This window comes from Colobus angolensis, unplaced genomic scaffold, assembly GCF_000951035.1.
Source record: "Colobus angolensis palliatus isolate OR3802 unplaced genomic scaffold, Cang.pa_1.0 Scaffold164, whole genome shotgun sequence".
NCBI classification, from domain to species: Eukaryota; Metazoa; Chordata; class Mammalia; order Primates; family Cercopithecidae; genus Colobus; species Colobus angolensis.
This window is the reverse complement of record NW_012114755.1, coordinates 2,295,364-2,317,822: the sequence shown is the minus strand read 5'-3', so window position 1 is coordinate 2,317,822 and position 22,459 is coordinate 2,295,364. Positions and strand designations below refer to the sequence as shown.

The following is a 22,459-nucleotide window of genomic DNA, read 5'->3' as shown; positions in this document are numbered from 1 at the left end:
TTGACAAAGTAGGCACCCAGTAAATACTTTTCTGAATTGCATGGCATTGAATCTTCGTGTTCCCGGTGCTTGACGTATGTCGGTGCTCAGTAAATGTGTGTTGGACTCATGCACAAATCAGCAGAGACTAAAACCAGAGTGGCAGGCTCCTAGCCCAGTTCTCCATCTTTGAAACTAACACCAATTTCCATCACAGACACCCACTGCCCACCCCTGAGATCAGGGGTTCTTAACCTGAGGTCCATGCATCTCCCCAAAAATTAATGTGTAGAATATACTGTGTGTTTGAAACATATCTTGCTGAATTAAAAAAAAGTCAGATTTCTACCCAGAAAAATACTAAGTAAACTCTGCTCTGAAACATGTACATCTACCAGGCGCCCCGTAAATAGCCATCAGTTGGATGTATCTGGTCCCCAGGGCTGCCAGGTGACCAGTAGTCTTAAAAAAATTGTAAGCCTCCCACTCTCTGAGACTCACATCTAGGGCCCTGTGAGCCTGCAGTTTTTCCCACCACCTCCATAATGTGCAAGGCAGTTAACCTATCTTTCATATGCACAAGTGATGATCACACGTTATCCGGGGGACCTGCCTCCGGAGTGGCTGTTCTGCTGCTGGGTGGGTCTCACAGAGCCACGCACACTCTGTCAATCTCTTACATCCCAGCGTACGCATTTAGATGTGACAGGTGGGAGTCGAGGCCTGAAACCTGAGAATCCTAACTAGGCTTCATGATACCAACTCAGAACTTTGATCTTTTTGAAAAAAATATTTTTCTCACTACAAATACATGTGTGCATGTGTCTGTATGTATGCACACACATACGTATTTATTAGAGGAAATGTAGGATATGTAAATAAAATCACCTCTAATCTCACCCCACCCCCAAAGAACTGGTGTTAATACCTGGCTTTAGTCTTCCCATTTACTGTGTACAACATTTATTAAGCATTTACTGTGTGCCAAGAGTTCACTGTTCCATGCTGTATGATCTCTATCTCATGTTAACCTCTAATCTCACATCAGGTATTTGCTATCTTTTTACAGACATGTTTATACTTTCTTAATTTTTAAGGCCAGTGAGATTATACTGTTTTGTAACCTTGCCTTTCTTGGTCCATACCATCAGATTTTTTACCATGTTATCAAATATTCATCAGCAGAGTCATTTATAATGGCTGCATGATGTTTTATTGCAAACAAATTCCATGCTTCTCAGACTGGGGTGCATGTACCCCTGAGGGCAAAGCCACAGGATAAATGTCACAGATCTTCCTGAAGCAAAATTTGTGATTCAGAGCTTTAGGAGAGGGAAATAAAACACATTATTTTCATATCAAAACAAGTACAAATATATCGTATTGTAGAATGCAGAATACCCATATGTCTTAATACAGGCCAGACGCAGTGGCTCACACCTCTGATCCCAGCACTTTGTGAGGCTGAGGCAGGCAGATCACCTGAGGTCAGGCGTTTAAGACCAGCCTGGCCAACATGGTGAAACCTCATCTCTACTAAAATTACAAAAATTAGCCAGGTGCAGTGGCTCGTGCCTGTAGTTCCAGCTACTTGGGAGGCTGAGGCAGGAGAATTGCTTGAACCCAGGAGGTGGAAGTTGCAGTGAGCCGAGATCATGCCACTGCACTCCAGCCTGGGTGACAGAGCAAGACTCTGTCTCAAAAAAAAAAAAAAAAAATGCAGCCAAGTCCAAGATCATGTTATTCCCCATAGTTCCATGTTCCCTCTCCTCTGAGGTTTGCAGAAACATCTAAGAAGTGCTGAATTCTAGTTCAAGCCCTTCTTTTTACAGATAAGGAAACTGAGACCCAGGGAGAAGAAGGGATTGCCCAAGGTCCAAGTATGTGCTCTGCAGAACCAAGGCACAGAAGCCAGGTAACCCCTGGGTCTGTCCCTTTCCACCATTCCATATTTGGCATCACCTGTCAACTGTGTGTGGGCAGAGACCTTGCCCCTTGAGAAATCAACCCCTTGCTTATCAATAGTAGCAACTCCTGCCTTCCCACGTGATCCTTCTTTTAGCAGCAGCTTTTCCTTTTTCACCCTGCTCCCAGAATCTGAGCTGACTGCTCAGGTTGTCAGGAACTATAACCTCCATGGACAAAGGTAGATGCCCTCCCATGACCCTCTTAGACTCCATTGGCACTTAGATTTATTGCTTAATGCACTGTATTGTAAACATGTCTTTACTGGTCTGTTTTAGCCACGAGACTGGAGCCTTTTGAAGGCAAGAATTATGTGTTAGTATTATAATCTGCCATTTATTGAGTTCTTACTAAATGCTGAACACTGTGCTAGGTGTTTCATCTGCAGTATCTAAAATATTTATAACAGCTGCCGGGCGCAGTGGCTCATGCCTATAATCCCAGCACTTTGGGAGGCCAAGGTGGGTGGATCACCTGAGGTCAAGTGTTCAAGACCAGCCTGGCCAACATGGTGAAACCCTGTCTCTACTAAAAATACAAAAATTAGCCAGGCATGGTGGCACACGCCTGCAATCCCAGCTATTCAGGAGGCTGAGGCAGGAGAATTGTTTGAACCCAGGAGATGGAGTTTGCAGTAAGCTGAGATCACGCCACTGCCCTCCAGCCTGGGTGACAGAGTAAGACTCCATCTCTCAAAAAACAAATAAATAAATAAATAAATAAATAAATAAAATATATATATACACACACACAGCTTTTCGAAGTATGTATTATCTCTATTTATCAGGCAAAAAAACTGAGTAAAAGAGTATCATTTGCCCATCATCATTCACTCATTTAGTAAACATTGATCGTAGCCTTACACACCAGGACTTATGCTATATGCTTAGACATCAGGATGAACAAAGCTGATACCACTCTGCCCTTATGGAACTTTTTGGTGGGTAGAGGAAGATGATAATAAAAATTATTTTACAACCCATAGCAAATGTAATGTAGCCTGAAGCCTATCTGACTGCCCTGGATTGAAGCCACCCTCCTCCCTTACCAGCTAGGCGACCTTGGGCAGCCCTGTTAACCTCCCTGCACCTCATCTTCCTCTTCTGTAAAATGGGGATAATAGTAGTAGCAACTTCATAGGGGTGCTGTGAAGAATAAAGAAATTAACCCATGTGAGGCACACAAAGAAGGGCCCCTGCACATTTCAGGCATATTGCTGCTGCTGCTGCTGATGATGATGATGATATGAAGGAGAGGCATGATACACAGCAGGACCTACTTCAGGGGACGTCTGATTGAGGTCTGCAAGATGAATAGGTGTTATCTTGGCAAAGTGTGTGGGCGGCAGGGGAGGGGAGCAGGGTGTTGGTGGGATGTTCCAGGCAGAGGGAATAGCATGTCAAAGCATAGGGGGCGGGTTTACCTGAGGAACTGCAAGGAGCGGGAGCCTGTGCTACAAACACAGCCCCAGGACCGGGTTCCCTGCACCACAGTCTTGATCCAGGCCATGGGAGATGCTCAGTAAATGTTTGTCAAGTGAGCGAGCAGCTCATGGACAAACAGCTGTGTTGGGCCCACATGGCTCTGTTGTCACCCAAGTCCATTGTCCTATATACAGCCTGATATGTGGACAGCCCCTTGCCAGCTGTCAAACTGTATACATCCATGTTTTGGTCCCTCTCTTCTTGACAGTAAACTAAATCCTGTGAGTTTGGGTGCAGACCTCCAATATCTGGGACTCACTGAGGTGACCGCAGCTAGAATCCCCATGCTGTAGCCAGGGACTCAGATCTAAGCCAATGGTTTTCAGACTATTTAGGAGTAGAAGTCTGCCTTCAGATAATCTTAGCGGAAATCCAGTATATGGTATAGAGACAGGCAGAGCTTCTGCCCTTGAGGAGCAGACGTAGGGCCTCAGCCCCTGTGCACCTGAGAGAACACTAGGGCTCTGTAAAGCACAGTTAGAAAAACTAGGGTTGAACCCAAACCCCATCTTCCAGGCGGGGAAACTTGAGACCCAGAGAGGGAGTGACTCTCCGGAGTCATTAGGGACAGACCCAGAACTGGCCCGAGACATCTGGTATCAATTCTGCTACACCAAGGTTTTCCTGCACTTCGCCCTAACCGCCCCCAGCCCCTCTCAGTGTGCAGGGAGTCTTGAGATGGGGTGGGGGCATGTGGCTGTGGTCTTGTCAAGAATCTGGCCTCTACCCCCAGTTGGGGCATGGCCCACATGAGACAAAAATCCACAGGGCAGGCGTGGGTGGGTTGTTCAGGGTCATGGCCTGGTTATGCCATGCCTTTTTTTTTTTTTTTTTTTTTTTTTCCCTTTTTTTTTTTTTTTTTCTTTTTTTCCCTGCTGCTGCTGCTTTTTTAATTGAGTTTGAGGTGGTTGTTTTTTGTTTCCTTAAGAAATGGAAAAGAATGAAGCTGCGTAAATACAACTATATTAACTCTGAAAAACCTCCTGCCATTTTAACTCTGTTACTGGAGAAATAAAAGAGAAATAATTTGTCCACCCACACTTAGCTCTTTCTGACGAAGGTAGGTGAATATTGCTTTGCTAATCGAGGGTGACTGCTGGAAGTGGAGCCACGCTGACTGATCCCAGATTGAGAGGCAGCCACAGCCGCCCCAAAAGGAACGGCCCGCCCTGGGGTGGCAGAGCCCTGCCTGTGGACAGGGCCAGAGTCATCGGCGCGCATGGCCCATCTTCCACAGATCTCCCCCAGCCGATAGTGATGGAGGCCCTGGACGAGGCCGAAGGGCTCCAGGACTCACGGAGAGAGATGCCACCACCCCCTCCTCCCTCGCCGCCCTCAGATCCAGCTCAGAAGCCACCGCCTCGAGGTGCCGGGAGCCACTCCCTCACTGTCAGGAGCAGCCTGTGCCTGTTTGCTGCTTCACAGTTCCTGGTAAGGATGGCACAGGCCTCACCAGGGCCTGGAGAGAGGGTGGGCAGAGGGCCAGCCTCCCACTTCCTCCCCAGGATGGCCACCTGGAAGGCAGGAAGATGAGCAGCCTCCCTAGTGTTCCTCAGGAGCTCCAAGCCCTCAAGGATGGGATGAGGGGAAGGCTGCAATTCTGAGCTACTGCATCAGCAGCCGAGACCTCACACCCTGCCTCCCTAACCTAAGAATCTGGAACACGGGGCCTTCCCGACCCCTGACCTCCCAGCCCTGCAGGGTTCTCCTGAGAACTCCTGTCTGTGGAGGCCTTTCTGGGAGACTTCCCTTTTGATGTACATATTTGTGAGGTCCTCTCTGGAAAGGGCTTTCTCTTGGTTCCCTTCAGTCAGCTTTTCTCCAAGGAGAGTCCTGAGGCCTCCCCTGGGCACCCAGCACCGGGGCCCTGCTCTCAGCTGCCCAGTCTGGACCTTAGAGGTTCAGGAGCCTCCATGCAGGGCCAGGTTGAGGCTGCAGGTGAGCTCTGCTGGGGGAACATGGGGGAAGGGGGCTGGCTCCATACTTAGCCTGCTCCCCTGTGCCCCAGCTTGCCTGCGGGGTGCTCTGGTTCAGCGGCTATGGCCACGTTTGGGCACAGAACGCCACAAACCTCGTCTCCTCTTTGCTGACGCTCCTGAAACAGCTGGGACCCACGGTGAGTAAGCTTTGGGGAGTCCTGGGGTAGCAGGGATCTGTTGGGGGCCTCTAGTCCCACCATCCCCAACCTCTGGATGGGGCTTCTCTGAGTTCAGGGGATATTTCCAAGCCCCTGAAGTTCTTCTGCCTGCTCCCCACCCCAGACCTGGGACGCAATTTTCAGAGTCTTGGTTTTGTCATCATTGCAAGAGCTGAGAACTCTGCCCCCACCACCACCCTGACCTGTTTGTCTGATGTTCCCCAGGCCTGGCTTGACTCTGGGACCTGGGGAGTCCCCAGTCTGCTGCTGGTCTCTCTGTCCATGGGCCTGGTCCTCGTTACCACCCTGGTAAGGCACCTCCTGAACCCAGCCTCAAGGCCGTCCTCCTCTGACCTTGAGGCCCGGATTTCTACCAGCTCCCATCTGACCTACAGACTGGACGTTCTGGGTGGGGCAAGGAGGGACAGCTATCTCTTTGCACAAGTGTGCCAGCCTGGGGCAAGAACCTCCTCCTTTCTGAAAATTGGTTTGCAGTGATCTGGGCTAAGGAAAAGGGGTGAGACAGGGAGAAGGCTAGTGTAGGAACTCTGAAGCCCCACTGAGAAGGCCTGAACCAAGAAACAGAGCTGGGAGAGGGAGGGGTAGGGAGGGAGAGTGGGCACGGAGCCTCCCATTGAGGCCAGGGGCAGTGCCTTGTGGACAACTCCCAGGAGAGCAGAGCTGCTCGGGACACATTGAGGGAGTGCGGGGGTGTCAATCCCATTTGCACTCCAGGAACACGGCGGGCAGCCAGCATGGTCCCAGATCCGTGATGCTGTATACCCCAACCAGGTGTGGCACCTCCTGAGGACACCCCCAGAGCCACCCACCCCACTGTCCCCTGAGGACAGGCGCCAGTCAGTGAGCCGCCAGCCCTCCTTCACCTACTCTGAATGGATGGAGGAGAAAGTTGAGGATGACTTCCTGGACCTGGACCCGGTGCCCGAGACTCCTGTGTTTGATTGTGTGATGGACATCAAGCCTGAGGCCGACCCCGCCTCGCTCACCGTCAAGTCCATGGGTCTGCAGGAGAGGTGGGAGGGGTGGAGGAGGGGTGGGCTCCATGGGCCCTCGAGCTCTTAGCTCCTGATCAGAAGAGTGGATGCCTGACTCTGACTCCCGGTGCCCAGGGCAGAGCTGGCCTCATAGCTTAGCCAGTGTAGACACGTGCTCTCCAGGTCATTCATAGAGATCAAAGCGCCCCAAAATGAATGCTGAGAAATACTGTTACTGCACACGCACACATAGGTGTACGCATGTTCACACACACTCCCCCATGCTCAAGTAAGTTTGGGTGGTTTTCTTTGCTGCGGGACTTGTCAGAGCCTTTAACATGTTGTGTTCATTGGAAATCAGCAAGGGGGCAGTATGTGGCATTTCCCAAAGTCACTTGACCACAGAACTCTATTTTTTTTTTTTTTTACTTTTATTTTGGATTGAGGGGGTACACGTGCAGTATTGTTACCTGAGCATATTGCATGATGCCGAGGTTTGGGGTACAAATGCTCCCATCACCCAGGTACTGAGCATAGTATCCAGCAGTTAGTTTTCCAACCCTTGCCCGCCTCTCTCCCTCCCTCCCTCCTCTAGTAGTCCCCAGTTTCTATTATTGCCATCTTTATGTCCCTGAGTACCCAGTTAGAACCCTGTTTTTATAGGGTGGTTCATAGTGTTCCACAGAGCACACTCTGAGAAGTGTAGACACCCTCTTTTCAGAGTCTAGGTGGATAAGCCAGATCACACCACATTTGAGTTACCCATGTAATGTCATGGAACGAACACTGGGTGTGGAGTCGGGAAACCTAGCTTTTTGTTTCAGCTCTGCCACCCCCTTACTGGGAAAGCCTGGACAACTCTTGGCCCTTCATGGGGACTCAGTTTCCCCTTCTGTGTAATGAGGGCCCATCCTGTCCTGTGGTCTGAGACACCGAGTGTAGTAGAGTTTGCCCATTGTAGACATCCTTGTGGCCACCTTGCTTCTGGGACTCCCTCCTTCCTGACAGCTGAGGGTCCTGGCCTCTCCTGGACAATATGTCCTTGACTCACCAGCAGCCTCATCCCAGGACTGCTGGGCCCAGGACTGCAGTGGGGAGGGTCTGGAGCCATCCTCTCGGGCCCAAGCCCTGCTTCTGTGCTTCAGGCAGGTGGCCCCTCTCTGAGCTTCCTGGGTACCACAGGGCAGAACTGCCTCCAGCGGTGATGGAGGAGAGTCCAGGGTAAGGCCATGCTGGGTTAGCTTTGGATGGAACTTTTAGAACTGGAGCTCCAAACCCCCACTAAGTTAACATCTCCACTGCAGGAGGTAGGAGATAGGGAGTCAGGCCAATGCCTCGGGACTGAGATTCATGCTGCTTTGATAGGGGGTTTTGTCACACTCCCACTCCTCTTCCTTGATCCCCCCCGTTCCCAGCTGATCACTCCTCTCGTTTCCCACCCCTGAAGACCCCAGCTCCTGCCCGCCCTTGTGCCTCTGAGACTCACACTCCCTTTCCTGGTCTTTCCAGGAGGGGCTCCAATGTCTCGCTGACCCTGGACATGTGCACGCCGGGCTGCAACGAGGAGGGCTTTGGCTACCTCATGTCCCCACGTGAGGAGTCCGCCCGCGAGTACCTGCTCAGCGCCTCCTGTGTCCTCCAAGCAGAAGAGCTTCACGAAAAGGCCCTGGACCCTTTCCTGCTGCAGGCGGAATTCTTTGTGAGTTCCCTTGAGCCGCCTGCCCCACTGTGTGCAGACCCATGTCAACCATCCACCTACCCAGGTGGTGGAGCGTGGTGCCTGGAACTCAGCATCTGCAGTAGATTAGTATCGCTTTATCATCAGCTCTCCCACCATCTTGGGCAAGCTGCTTTCCCTCTGAGCTTCAGTTTCCTCATCTGGAGAATGGGGATGAAAATAATAGGATTGTTCAAAGATTAAAGAGACTAGTAACATGTGCAGAGCACCCAGCCAGGTGATGGAGGTACAGTGACAAGGCGAAGTCTTTATTGCCCAGTGTTGTGCTCTGAAAGCCACAGAGAACCTTCGCTTCTAACTCTTCTGTTTTTCCACTTTCCTCCTGCCAAGCATTGTTCTTCTGCCTTTGAAATCTCTCTAGTCGCCTCCCCTCCTTATCACCCCTGGGGCCCTAGCTTAGGTCCTAATCACCTCCAACCTGGCTTCAGCAGCAGCCTCCAGCTGCCGCCTATTGGACTTTGAGGGGCTCGATAAATGGCACCCCTGTCTACCATGGTACCCCTGTCTACCTGCCTGAGTGCTCAGCCATTAAGAGCTAAGGCATAGGAGATCACAATATCACCTTTGTTGTCAATAAAATACAGGTTGGAAATGAGGCTTAGCAGGGTATAGCAAGAGTGAGCCTCCTGATACCGAGACCCAGAATTAGACGCACTTTCCACCCTCCACAGGGGTGCCGGCATATCTCGGACCTTGCCCCATGGGGGCACCCCTATAATTCTTTCCTGGCAGGAGGGCCCTGAGAGGAGGAGGAAGGAAGGGGCTGAAGCTTAAAAGCTCCATTCCTCAACCAAATTCACCAGACAGGTAACTCCTCACTTCTGTGAGCAGGAAGAGGCGAGAGGCCGAGAATATCGGGGGCGAGTTCCTCCTGGTAGAAGCCAGAGAGTCACGGAAGCAGGCGCCTCCCCCCTCACAGCTCCCTTCCTTTGGCCTCCGCCCTGGGCCTGTCTGGACCGGGTAGCTTTCCCCTGTGAGAAGACCTCCATCACCATCTGATCTTCTGCTCCAGGTTCTCCAGAACTTGGTACCACCTGCATACACCATCAGCACACCTCACCTGGAGTGGCCCCAGCCTCCTTTTCCAGCCTTATGCCCCATGCCCCACCCCTGCAGGGATGGTCCGCTTCAAACTGGGCCAGCCCCGCCTGTGCCTTTCTCCTGCCGTGCCTTTGCTCACATCACCCACTCCAGATGCCTCTAGAAAGCCTTCCTGGACCACCCCAGCCTCAGCTCCTGCTCTGAGCTCCCACGGCCGTCATCTCCCCTTCGAGAAAGAATCACATCCTCTACCTCATTTCCAGTTCGGTGGGTCATTGTCGAGGAAGGAGCGCGGCCTGAGCACCCACTCTGGGGGCAGTTTTTCTCATGTTGTTTCTTTTGATTTTCACAACCCTGGAAAGCGTTATGATCCTCATTTTACAAAGCCCATACTTAATGTGTCCAAAAACAATGAAACAGTGTGAAGCTGGGTGCAGTCAGGGACTACGCTGGTGGACAGACTGGAAGGAAATGCAGAGGCAGGAGGCATGGAGAGTCATCCCAGAGGATGTCAGGAAGAGACAGACTCGGAGGTGAAGGTTTTTTTCGTTTTTTTTTTTCTTTTTTTTTTTTTTTTTTGAGACAGAGTTTCACTCTTGTTGCCCAGGCTGGAGTGCAGTGGCACGATCTTGTCTCACTGCCACCTCTGCCTTCTAGTTCCAAGTGATTCTCCTGCCTCGGCCTCCCTAGTGGCTGGGATTATAGGGGTCTGCCACCATGCCTGGCTAATTTTTGTATTTTTATTAGAGATGGGGTTTCAACATGTTGGCTAGGCTGATCTCAAACTCCTGACTTCGTGATCCGCCTGCCTCGGCTTCCCAAAGTGCTGAGATTACAGGCGTGAGCTGCCACGCCCAGGCAGAGGTGAACTTTAAAGGGTGGGAACAACTTGGAGAGATGAGGGTGAGGGGAGACCAGTGCCCTCAGGAGGCAGAACGTCAGGACTGCCTCAGACCCAGAGGCAGGACTGAGAACAGCAGATTAACAACAGGGGAGAAGCAGGCCTAAATGGAAGTAAAGAGAGGCCAGATTCGAGAAGCCCTCACATGCCAGGAGAGAAGTTCAGACTCAGAGCTCTGGACACAGACAGTGGTTGGGACCTGCAAATACTCCTGGGATCTCAGAAAGAGGCTTCTCTCCTGCTGGAGAATCAGGGAAGGCTTCTCAGAGGAGGCGGGACATGAGATGAGGATGGAGTGGGTGTTACCACAGAGCTAGCAGCGCGAACCCAGGTCCCCGAGATAGGGATGCCCAGGGGAGGAATGCTACCCAGGGAGCATGGAGGAAGGCAGCGATCGGCCAGGTCACTTTCTGTCCTTTTCTTCATTTATCAGCTATATATTGACTATATATACCAGGCTGGCTCTCCAAAAACAATAGTCATTATAATATTTATTACGCACTCGGCATGTGCCAGGCACTGTTCTGAATGCTTCGTGAGCACTAACTCTCTTAATAGTAAATGTTTGTTGAATAAATGTGTGCACTCAAGCCAGCCCCTGGGCTAGGAGTTGGGGGCACAGCAGCCCCTGGATTCAAACATCTGTGAGGGCCCATAGCTGCTCACACCCCGTGTTCTCCTTCCACAGGAAATCCCCATGAACTTCGTGGATCCCAAAGAGTACGACATCCCTGGGCTGGTGCGGAAGAACCGGTACAAAACCATACTTCCCAGTGAGTACTCGCTGCCCCAGAGGGATGGGAGCAGGCTCAGCTTCACCTGGGGGCCCCTCACCCTGAGGAGGACCAGAAGCCCCCAGCTGGGCCTCCAGGGGTGAGGGGACACTCATCGCTAGAGGAGGTGGAACAGAGGGTTGGGATGTGCTGGCTGAAGGGAAGCGCTACCCCGCTGAGGCCAGAGGCGAGTTCATTTCCTCACACTGCACTCTCTGGTCCTTTGCCCTGCCTGGCCATGTGTTGTGCTGAGCCCTCTAGAAACCCAGAGAGAAAGGGTGGTGATGACAGCAGCTCCTGGCCACAGTGCGGTAGCCGAAAGGTCACCTTTCATATCCTCTATCTTTTCAGAGTGGGCAGATTTTAAGGAAAGGAAGTTAAGGCTTAGAGAAGTTAAGTGGCTCACCCACAGTTCCACAGCTAGGAAGTGCAGAGCTGAATTTCGGACCTGGGCCTCTGTGATCCCAGAGTCAGGCTGTCAGGCTCTCTGTCTACACTGCGTGGAGTGTGGTCGGATTGTAAGCCCTCTAACAGGGACATCCACTCCCACAGGCGAATGAGTTGTCTCTGTCAGGGAGTGAGCTCCCTGTCACTCGGTGTATTCAAGTGAGGCGGCATGAGCAGTCCCCTAGAAGGTCTGAAAGGGGTTTTCCTCCTTTGGGGGCAGTTAGACCAGGTGACCTGATGCTCCTCTTTCAGCCCTGGGATATCATTTTCAGACAACTTTTATCAAGCTTCGATGAGCCTGCCACCTTTGCCAAGTTCTGACCCCAGGCCCTTGTTGAAAGTGAATCCCCATAAACCTACTCCAATTCAGTTTGTAGAGTAGCAAGGCTTTTAAAAAGCAGCTTTGCCATCAGCATCTCCAACAACATGTAAGATGTCATGACTTATTTTTAACTTTTAAAATATCGACTTGTAGTTGCTATGGTTACACAGTCTCTAGGTAGTTCCGGTTAAACAAAGCGCCATTTAAGGCCAGGATGCATTATTCAGGGATGCTCACCTCTTCCCTCATCTCGCCTTCCCCCATCCCAGCCCTACCTGGAGGGAGGCACTTGAGTATCCTAGAACCTTATACTTTGCTGGCCACTCAGAATGGCCACTGGGGGAAGGTGGGAGCAGACCAGGATTCCATGCAGTCCTCACTGCATTCCAAGAGGCTCGAGCTGCCTCCAACCATGCCCTGAGCCCAATAAAGAATTTTGTCTGTGTCCAGCAAGAATGGACCCTGTGCCTGTAGAGGCTGGGTTGGGAGGCAGAGAGCAGGTGAGGCTGAGCAGCACCTGCCTCTCAGATCCAGGACACGCTGAGGTTTGTCCGCTCATTCACTGGGCACACATTTCCTCAGCTCCTGCCCCAGGGACTGAGGATTTAGTTGTAAATAGGACACAGACTCTGTGCACAAGGAGCTTCCAGCCTAGTGGGGGAGAGAGGTCTATGCACAATTACAGGCAGAGTGACCAGTAACCCACAGGCACATTGAGAACAAGATGCTGCGAGCAATTTCTCTCCCCTTCTCCGCTGTGTCCAAAGCATCAAAACAGTGCTGCCTGGCATGTGGTAGACCTTCTGCACCTATTTGGGTTGTTTTAATTTTTGTAGAGATGGAGGTCTTGCTCTTTTGACCAGGCTGGTCTCGAACTTCTGGCCTCAAGCTACCTTCACCTGTTTTGGCCTCCCAAAGTGCTGGGATTATAGGCATGAGCCACCATGCCGGGCTCTGCACCTATTTGAATGAATGAATGAATGAATGAATAATATCTCTCAGATCTACCTCCTCTTCTTCAGCCTCACTGCCAAATGATGCTTTTGAGATTAGGACTTTCATATTGCCCAATTCCAGGGGACACTATTTACATAGATTACATTGATTGACATAAGTGCCCTCTGGAGCCATGCCAGGCTGGACAGCCCTGTGATCCTTAACACTTCCTACTTGCATCATTGTAGTAAACATCTAACTGGTCTTCTGGCTCCTGGCTCCCACACTCTCCTCTCCATCATCTACCATTGCCACCAAAATGATGCAAAACAGAAATCTAATTGTGTCATTCTCTTCCTTAAATGCCATCATTGTTGTCACCCTTTTAATCCTCAGGTTTGAGTCCATCTTTCTTTTCTTTTTTTTTTTTTTTTTTTTTGAGACAGAGTCTCACTCTGTTGCCCAGGCTGGAGTGCAGTGGCATAGTCTCGGCTCACTGCAACCTCTGCCTCCTGGGTTCAAGCAATTTCTGGCTAATTTTTATATTTTTAGTAGAAACAGGGTTTGACCATGTTTGGCCAGGCTGGACTCGAACTCCTGACCTCAAGTGATCCGCCCACCTCAGCCTCCCAAAGTGCTGGGCTTACAGGCATGAGCCACCATGCCCAGCCTAAATCCAGCTTTCTAAGCCTGGTTTATAAGACCCTTTTTCACCTGGTTCCTCTCCAGCCTCACCTCTCACCACTCCCTACCCTGCACCGTGCATGTGAATCTGACAGAACAGCATTGCCTGCAGACAGGGAGATGGGAGATGGCCCACACAGAGCTTCCTGCCCTCCTCTGCTGCAGGTCCCCCAAAAGCCCCCTCCCGCTTACCCTTGCTCCTCTCCATCCCTGCCACCCTCTACGCCCCCTCTTCATGAGAACTGCCTCCAAATCACCTGCCAAAAACTTAGACAGTGGGGTTGGGCTAAAGAGGCAAAGCTTGTGCCCTTTACCTCCCCAATTTCTCCTACCGGGTTTAGAATACTTCTTTTTATCCTTTAACCTGTGGAACTTGTAATAATGCAGTAATAGCAGCTGATACTTTGTGTTGGTCCTAGTTACTGGTATAAGGACTCCAGATGTTAAAGTTAACTTCTTTACAAGATAAGCAAGGTCACTGTGGAATGACCATCCCCAGGTTACAGATAAGGCACAGGGAGATGAAGTAAATTGTCCATGTTGACACTGCTAGTAAGTCAGGATCAGGATTTGAACCTAGCCTCTCTGGCTCAGCGGTGTAGACTCATTAAGACGGTGTAGAACCCCCTCTACTGCCTGTGAGAGCCTCCTAATGTGCACACTGGAAGTCTTTAGTCCAGTCCTCCCTATTACAGGAAGTAAACTGAGTCCTGGGCAAGTGGGCTGATGACAAAACTAAACCAGAACCCAGGACTCTGGGCCTCCAGCCAGCTTCCCCCTTAGCCCATACAACCTCAGTCTCGGCCTCTGCAGGCTGACCGAATAGTCAATGCAGGGAGGGTCTAGCTGGAACAAAACAAAATCTACTTCAGGAAGAAGAGCAGGGTGGAGGCTGGGCACAGTGGCTCATGCCTATAACCCCAGCACATTGAGAGGCCGAGGTAGGAGGATTACTTGAGCCAGGAATGGGAGACCAGCCTAGTCAACATAGCAAGACCCATCTCTACCCAAAAAAATAATAATAATAATTTAGCCAGGTGCAGTGGCACATGGCTGTAGTCCTGCTTACTCAGGAGGTGGAAGCAGAAGGATCACTTGGGCCCATGAGTTAGAGGCGGCAGCGAGCCATGATCGTGCCACTGCACTCCAGCCTGAGTGACAGAAAGAGCCCCTTTTACTATGGGATTTGACATGTGAATAAATTGAAAGGAAAAAAAAAAAAACCTTTTTGCACATGTGCACATGAGGCTAAGACCCTCCAGTCTTATTTCAGATAGGGGAGACTGTCGTTTTCATCTTCCCTCAACTTTCTATTCCCACATCTTAACAGCCCTTTATATTTACAAAGCACTTTACCATTTATACAGAACTTTCACTTCTCTTTTCTCATTCATCTTCCCAGCAGCCCAAGGAAGTAGACATCTTTGCCTCCATTTGACAGATAGGAAAACTGGGGCTTAGAAAGGCTATGTGTTTTACAAGCCTACACAGCAAGTCAATGACAGTGTGTACTCAAGCTAGCTGTCTCTTGCTGTCCAAGATCTGTACAGGAATTTCCCTAGGTAATTCTATTGTTGACTTAGCTGTCTCCTCTCCAGAAGCTAACACGCAGTGAGTATAGGGCAACGTAAGGGGCACAGGCTAAGGATAGAGACAGAGGTGGAGACCTGGGGACACCTCCTCTCTCCACCCTCCTCCTCATCCTGAGTCCTCGCCTGCAAAATGAACCATGAATGGGGGAATGTTTTGCTGCTGGACAAAGAAAGGAAGAACTGCTAAGGTCACAGAAGAAATATGGGTATCCTGGAATAGGCCAGAGAAGGTGGGCCCTGCCCCAGAGGGCCCAGCTTCCAGCCTTACTTGTCTCCTACTACCCCAGACCCTCACAGCAGAGTGTGTCTGACCTCACCAGACCCTGACGACCCTCTGAGTTCCTACATCAATGCCAACTACATCCGGGTATGTATTCCCACCCTGACAGCCTCTTGCTGAAGGGGAGGCTTGAGTCGATGGGATCCATCCTCCAGCCTTGTCCCTACACCAGTCTGACTCATGCCAGCTTCTGGGAAGAGCCTGAGTGTGGGGATGGGGTCCTGGGAGCACTGCCTCTGACCCTGACAGCCTGGACTTGGCTGGCCACAGGGCTATGGTGGGGAGGAGAAGGTGTACATCGCCACTCAGGGACCCATCGTCAGCACGGTCGCCGACTTCTGGCGCATGGTGTGGCAGGAGCACACGCCCATCATTGTCATGATCACCAACATCGAGGAGATGAACGAGGTAGGGACCCCCGTCCCCATTCCGAGTGCCTGCTGCATTGCGCCCCACACTAAGTGTCTTATTCTCAGATTAATCGTTATGACAATCTCACAAGGTTGGCGGTGTTCACTCTGCTGCCAAGATGAGGAGATGCGAGGCTTGGTGAGGTTAAGTCATTTGCCCCCGGCCTCACAGATAGAGGCATGCCTGGAGGTGGTCTTTCCACTTCCGATGCCTGTGACCTTAAACACAGCACTCTGCTGCCTCCCAGCCTGCCGGGACAGATGTTGGCTACTCCTGTACTCCTGGCCCATTTAACCGAATCTCCATGAAAGTCTTTCAGATGGTAGCACTTCTGTTTTCCAGAGGAAGAAACGGAGGCTCAGGAAGGGGACGTAGCTTATAGAGTTTGCAGCTGAGATTTGAACCCAACACTCTGTAGCAGCAACCCTGTTGCCCTTGTGTATCTCTCCGCTGAAGTGTTGGGGAGAGTGTGGGAAGGGAACAGGATTGTATGGCAGCCTGATCTGGGCCCCTGCAGAAATGCACCGAGTATTGGCCAGAGGAGCAGGTGGTGTACGACGATGTTGAGATCACTGTGCAGAAAGTCATTCACACGGAGGATTACCGGCTGCGACTCATCTCCCTCAAGGTGAGGCCTGGGGCAGGGCTGGGCGAAGCTGAGGATGAGTGTAGGGGCTTAACTGGGGACTCCACAGAGAACAGGTCCCCAAAGTCCACTGTAACTGACCTAAAAGCCAGTGTCACTCCCAGATTTTCTGATAATTAGGGATGAGTGAGAGGTGAAGGACTTGGGGCCCAGAGGTAGAATCAAACCCCTGGCATTTCCCAGTCCTCAGTTGTATTTCGTGCTGTTGGGCTCCTCTCTCTTTCTGCTCTGTCATTCATAAGGCCTTCTAGCTATGCTTCAAATGTACCCAAGGCCAGGACTGTCTGGATGAGGGGACTTCAGCAGCCTCCAGTACTGTTCTTATGATTGAGGGTTCGTCATGACTTTGAGATCCTCCCTAGAAACATCTCTTCACCTGGGATGCTGGGCTTCTGGCCTGTAGTGCCCAATCTGTCCACAAGAGGGCAGGCACTCTTTGCTGCTTTGGGGTTGTACAGGGAGGCTGTGGTTACAGAAAACAGCAAGAAAAAGGAAGACACACAAAATATGAGCAATACAAAACAGCCCAGAAGAGTGGGGGAAGGTATCTTCCCACCCTGAAGTTGTGCTTCTTCCAGGATCAGCATAATAGAGGAGACTGTTCCTTTGAAATCGGGATTAGTGGATTCCACTTGTGAGAAATAAGACCCATGTTTAGGGAAGGCTGGAAGAGGCGAGCCAGGCACCAGGAAGCTGATGCCCTATCCAGGAGCAGCCAAGGAGGTTCATTGATGCTGACAGCCACAGGGGTTACTGACCACAAGACCAGAGACTTGGCCCTCTGGCTGCTTCCTCTCCCACTGGATAGGGGCTAGGTAGGGTGTCGAAGCATCTCAGCCCCCAAGAGCAGTGCCCTCCGCCAAGCAGCTCTAAGATCCAGGTCTTGTTGGAAGGCATGAAGGGCCCGGAAGTCAAGAGCAGAGGTAGTGGTCGCTGTCACAGCCAGGTAACCCAGGACCTGAGCAAATGGCTTCCTGAGTAGAAATTCCACAGAAAGACAGGCTGAGATGAGGCAGGGCTGCTCACCTTCTCAATGCCGTGGAGATGATGAGGGAAGAACCAGGTCTTCTTGGCGTTTGAGGGAATTTACTTTTGTCCATAAGACATTACAAATACCTGGCCTGAGCTTGGTTCTGGGTTGGGTACTGGGAACACAGAGCTTCCCAAAGCTTGGACTCTTTCCTCGAGAAGCATGTATAAGATGGTCAGTACTGAGCTACAGATAGCTATATAGAATATAGGATATGTATATTATATGTTAAATTGGATGAATATAGGATATATATCATGTATATGATATACACATCCTATATATACCTATATATAATATATAAAATATAAATATATAAAATACATAATATATAAAATATATATAATACATTATATATAAAATATAAATATATATATATAGGTGTGTATATGTGTATATATATGTATAAAAGAAGGACACTCTGCCAGCTAATGTGCTCAGGGAGGGCCTCCTGTAAGTGGTGGTGCCAAATGGGATCTTGAAGGATAAGTAAGAGTTGACCAGGGGCAAACAAGTCAGGAGAGCATTCCCAGTGAGAAAAAAATAAAACGAAGGACATGGAAGATGGAACACTTGTGTGCATGTGTGTGTGCACATGTGTTTGTGTGTGCTGCTGAGATTTTACCTACAAACCTTCAGAGTGTGGGAGCATTGAGTACAAGTACACAGGGGCAGGAGGTGTGTCTGGAAGGGCAGGCCCTGTGGCAGTTGTCTTCCTAGCCAGGCAAAGGACTGAGAAGAGTAGGTCTTATTCTGAAAGCAGTGAGAGACATTGAAGGATGTTGTGGTCTGCTCAGGCTGCTATAACAAAATACCATAGACCAGGGAGCTTGTAAGCAACAGGTTTATTTTTCACAGTTCTGGAGGCTGGGAAGTCCAAGATCACGGCACCATGACCCTGGTGAGGACCCACTTCCAGGGTCATGTCCTCACATGGCAGAAGGAGTGCAAGATCATTGGGGCCCCTTTTGTAAGAGCTCTGATCCCATTTGTGAGGGCTCCGTTCTCATAACTTAATCACCTCAGAGGCCCTCCCTTCAAATACCACCGTATTGGGGTTTGGTTACAACATGTGAACTTAGGGGGACACACACATTCAGTCCAAACAGCAGGAGAGCAGCATGTCCAGAAGTGTGTTGTACACAGACTGTTTTGACTCTGTGGATCTGAGACAGTTGGGGATGAGGCGGAAATCTCCCACACTCGAGCAATGATAAAGGTCAAGGTGGCAGTAAAGCGGGGAGTGTGAAGAGGTGGTAAAACTTACAGCACTAATTGCAGCACTAAGATAGAGGTGAGTCACGCAGGCGAGGCACAGCAAGAGGAGAAGAAGAGTCCTGGGGCTGGGTTATGTGACAAAGGGATGCCTGGGGGACCATTTGTTAAGATAAGGAGCCCCGGAGACAGTAATAAATTGGAGAAGGGGCTCTTGGGCCCTCTTGGACGATCCTGAAGTTGTTGGGGCAGGACCAAAGACAAGATCCATGCCAACACCACTGACCAACCCCCAAAACCGAGCTGGCTTTGGGTCTCTGGTGCCACTGGGCAGTGTGGCCTAGATGGAAGGGTTAAGGGGTTCCACTCTCCGTTTGCTTCCTGTGTTCTTCTTCCTCCCATCCCATCTCTATCTCTGGGCTGGTTTGTGAGCTGAAGGAGTTCACACATACCTGGGGTGGGCCTCTGTCTCCTCGACAGAGTGGGACTGAGGAGCGAGGCCTGAAGCATTACTGGTTCACATCCTGGCCCGACCAGAAGACCCCAGACCGGGCCCCCCCACTCCTGCACCTGGTGCGGGAGGTGGAGGAGGCAACCCAGCAGGAGGGGCCCCACTGTGCCCCCATCATCGTCCACTGCAGGTGGGTCCTCCCAGCCAGCCACTGGAGCGGGGCAACCCCCCACCCGCTGGGCTGCCCTGCCCCTCACCCCACCGGTCCCCTCGGCCCTCAGTGCAGGGATTGGGAGGACCGGCTGCTTCATTGCCACCAGCATCTGCTGCCAGCAGCTGCGGCAGGAGGGTGTGGTGGACATCCTGAAGACCACGTGCCAGCTCCGTCAGGACAGGTCAGCCCATGGGTGGGGGCTGGGCACACAGGGGAGCTAGAGCGTCGAGGGGGTAGAGGGAGAGACCCACATGTGCATGGGGGGGGTGAGGGGCAGATGGAAAACACTGGCATGGACTGATGGGCAGACAAGGAGTAGCGAGGACAGCTGGGTAGAGAGGCAGGATCCAGACAGTGGGGGGCCAGATGAAGATGGAAGAAAAGCAGAGCTGGTGGACAAAAGGACAGAGGCTGAGAGGCTGAAAGCAGTAGGACATGTCATCTGTGTCCCTGATAGGAAGGGGCAGAGGGTAATGGTTGGCAAGGGTTGGTCTCTCTAAGATGCACAAGGACAAGGCCTGGCAAGTGATGGCTACTCCGTGGCTTTTGAGGCACCCTCCCACAGCCCATCCCTCCACGACCCTGCCCCCACTGTGCATCTCTGCCGGGCAGGGGCGGCATGATCCAGACATGTGAGCAGTACCAGTTTGTGCACCACGTCATGAGCCTCTACGAAAAGCAGCTGTCCCACCAGTCCCCAGAATGACTGCGCTTCTCCTGCAAGGTTCTCTGGGCACTGCCCAGCCTGAGTCTTGGCCCTCACCCAGGGCCCCGCCTTGGGTCCTGGGCCTGCTCCCCGCTTCCTCCCCTTCAGTCAGCTCCCTCTGTCCTCTCTGTCAGCCTGGCCTGGCCCCTACCCTCCAGCATTGCTCTTCCTACTGTACATATTGAGGAGTGGGGCAGGGTCGGGGAGGGACATGCCAGGCCGGGCCTGGGGCCCCAGGGCCTGATCCACACCACACAGACCCTGGGCCCCAGTTTTTAACGATGGTTCCATCAATACCTGATCCAGAACGTTTCCGTGCCACACTCTGTGTCCTGCTGCAGTGTGTTCTGTCTGTCTGTCCAAATCTGCCGTCTGTACCGGACACTGTGTCTCCTCGGCCAGGAAGGGGTAATGAGCTCCAGCCCCTAAGCAGCCTGGGCGGACTTGCCTGCCTCGGCCTCACCCGCACTTCTCCCAAAAGGCAGATGACTGGGAGTTAGGCATGGGGCGCTCCAGAGGGCTACCAGAGTTCCACTGAGGGAGAGGTCTCTAGGTGGGAGTGGGCATCACAGCCAGGGTGGCCTCGGGGTGTCAGATGCCCCCAGGAGGGTGCCCAGCCTGTGAGGCGCTGGCGAGGAAGGGGGCAGATGGGGCATGGAGAACCCAGAGGATCTGGGCCCTGCTGGGGAGGGGAGGGGAGCTCAAGGTTTGGGTGGGGACTCAGCCCCAGATCTGTGTGAGACATTTTTCGTGTCACTGTGGGAAAGCCTTCCCAGAAGTCTCACTGCGTGTCGCTCTGTGTGTGTTCCCATGTCCATGCGTGTGTTGAGAGCCCACCAGGAGGGCATGCATGACTCTGGCAACATGTGTTATCTTGGAGCCACGTGTTTTTATTGCTGACTTTAAATATTTATCCCATGGCAGACAGAGACATTTGGTGTCTTTTTATAATTCGCTCGTGGTCATTGAATAGAGCAATAAACAGAGCATTTTGAGCAAAACTAACCACCTGGGTCTGTGTGATTTGCCTCTCCCCTCCACTGCCTGCCTTCCTGTACCTGGGTCTTTGTGCCCCTCCCCAACATGAGCACTCAGAGAACTTGGCCCTTCTGCTCACTGGAGCCCCTTGTGGAGACTGGGAGTATGGAGCGAGTCCAAATTTGTAAAGCCAAACTGGGAACATTCTGCAGGATTCTCACACAGCCTCAGCCCTGGCCCTGACAGATGCTCTGGGCCAGGTGTGGAGCCTCAAGAACAGGTGTGGAAGGCTTCCAAGGAAGGCACAGTGGCTGGCAGATCACCAATTCCAACAGACGTGCCAGAGAAGCCAAGGCTAGAGCAAGTAGACATTCAGGTCATACCCAGGCCCCTTCCTGTTGGCCAAACACTTATCCCATGTGGGCTCCACAGGTCCCAACAGCAGCTGCAGCCCACTAATTTCCCTTGTAAGGCCTGGGCTCAGAGTAGCTTCTCCCAAGGGGCCCAGGGAATCTGCGTGTGGGCTGAGATCCTGAGCCATCCTGGACACTCCTGTTCTATTCTTGTCCCCTGCCCCCCCTGGGATGGAGCAAAAGTAGCCATGATGCCACTGCTGGCAGGTGGGGGTCACCCCAGGGCAGAAGGAGGGGTCCAGAGCAAAGGGGCTGACCAACAAGTCCTTACAAGATGCCAGAACCTTGGGTGGGATCCAGGGTCCAGGCATGCGGCATGTGCTACAGATGATGAGAAAACAGGGTGGGCTGGACACGGTGGCTCACACCTGTAATCCCAGCACTTTGGGAGGCTGAGGGGGGGGCAGATCATGAGGTCAGGAGTTCAAGACCAGCCTGACCAACATGGTGATAACCCCATCTCTACTAAAAATACAAAAATTAGCCAGGCATATGGTGGTGCACGCCTGTAATCCCAGCTACTCAGGAGGCTGAAACAGGAGAATTGCTTGAACCTGGGAGGCGGAGGTTGCAGTGAGCCGAGATTGCGCTACTGCATCCAGCCTGGGTGACAGAGTGAGACTCTATCTCAAAAGAAAAAAGAAAACAACAGGTGGCTGAAGCAGCCCAGATGGAAGTCCTTGAGAAGAGGTGGCCATACTCTCCGGTCACCCTCAAGAGCAGAGACCTCCCCACAACCCCTAGAGGATGGGCCCTCCTACTCTTCTACCCAGATTAGGGAGATGGGGCTGTTGAAGTGGGGAGAAGGAGGAGAGCTAACATTTCCCGGTCCTTCCCCAGGGTGGCCTTGTAAAGATACTCAGGCTGTGTATGAACCACACATAGGAGTGCAACATGAATGGCACCCCCTGGATTTGTGTAGCAAAGCAGCAGATCCCAGAGGCCCTCCCCAGTTCACCCCGTCCCAGTCCCTGGAAAAGACAGACCTGTTGCTTTGCTCCCTGAGCCCTGCTGGACTGTGCATGCACATGTACCTGAGTGTGTGCCGGTGCACACACACTATCCTGAGCCCCTCAGCTCAGAGAGGTCCCCAGCAGCAATGAGAGCCAAAACCTGTACCA

The 22,459-nt window shown here is 51.8% G+C and overlaps 1 protein-coding gene across 2 annotated transcripts in view; it reads left to right on the top strand.

The window, feature by feature from the left end:
* PTPN5 (protein tyrosine phosphatase, non-receptor type 5 (striatum-enriched)) overlaps nucleotides 1-20,952 on the top strand; it is a 45,701-nt gene extending 24,749 nt beyond the window's left edge. The window contains exons 3-14 of one of the 2 annotated variants that reach the window (XM_011937472.1): nucleotides 4,666-4,859; nucleotides 5,437-5,544; nucleotides 5,791-5,874; nucleotides 6,358-6,599; nucleotides 8,070-8,259; nucleotides 10,929-11,013; nucleotides 15,282-15,361; nucleotides 15,545-15,682; nucleotides 16,203-16,313; nucleotides 19,057-19,217; nucleotides 19,309-19,422; nucleotides 19,854-20,952. In XM_011937472.1, the coding sequence (XP_011792862.1) occupies nucleotides 4,666-4,859; nucleotides 5,437-5,544; nucleotides 5,791-5,874; nucleotides 6,358-6,599; nucleotides 8,070-8,259; nucleotides 10,929-11,013; nucleotides 15,282-15,361; nucleotides 15,545-15,682; nucleotides 16,203-16,313; nucleotides 19,057-19,217; nucleotides 19,309-19,422; nucleotides 19,854-19,947 (1,601 nt within the window). In that variant the 3' untranslated portion in view covers nucleotides 19,948-20,952. The remainder of the gene's footprint in view (nucleotides 1-4,665; nucleotides 4,860-5,436; nucleotides 5,545-5,790; nucleotides 5,875-6,357; nucleotides 6,600-8,069; nucleotides 8,260-10,928; nucleotides 11,014-15,281; nucleotides 15,362-15,544; nucleotides 15,683-16,202; nucleotides 16,314-19,056; nucleotides 19,218-19,308; nucleotides 19,423-19,853) is intronic. The other variant, XM_011937473.1, reaches the window with a different exon arrangement.
* Nucleotides 20,953-22,459: the final 1,507 nt, after the last annotated feature.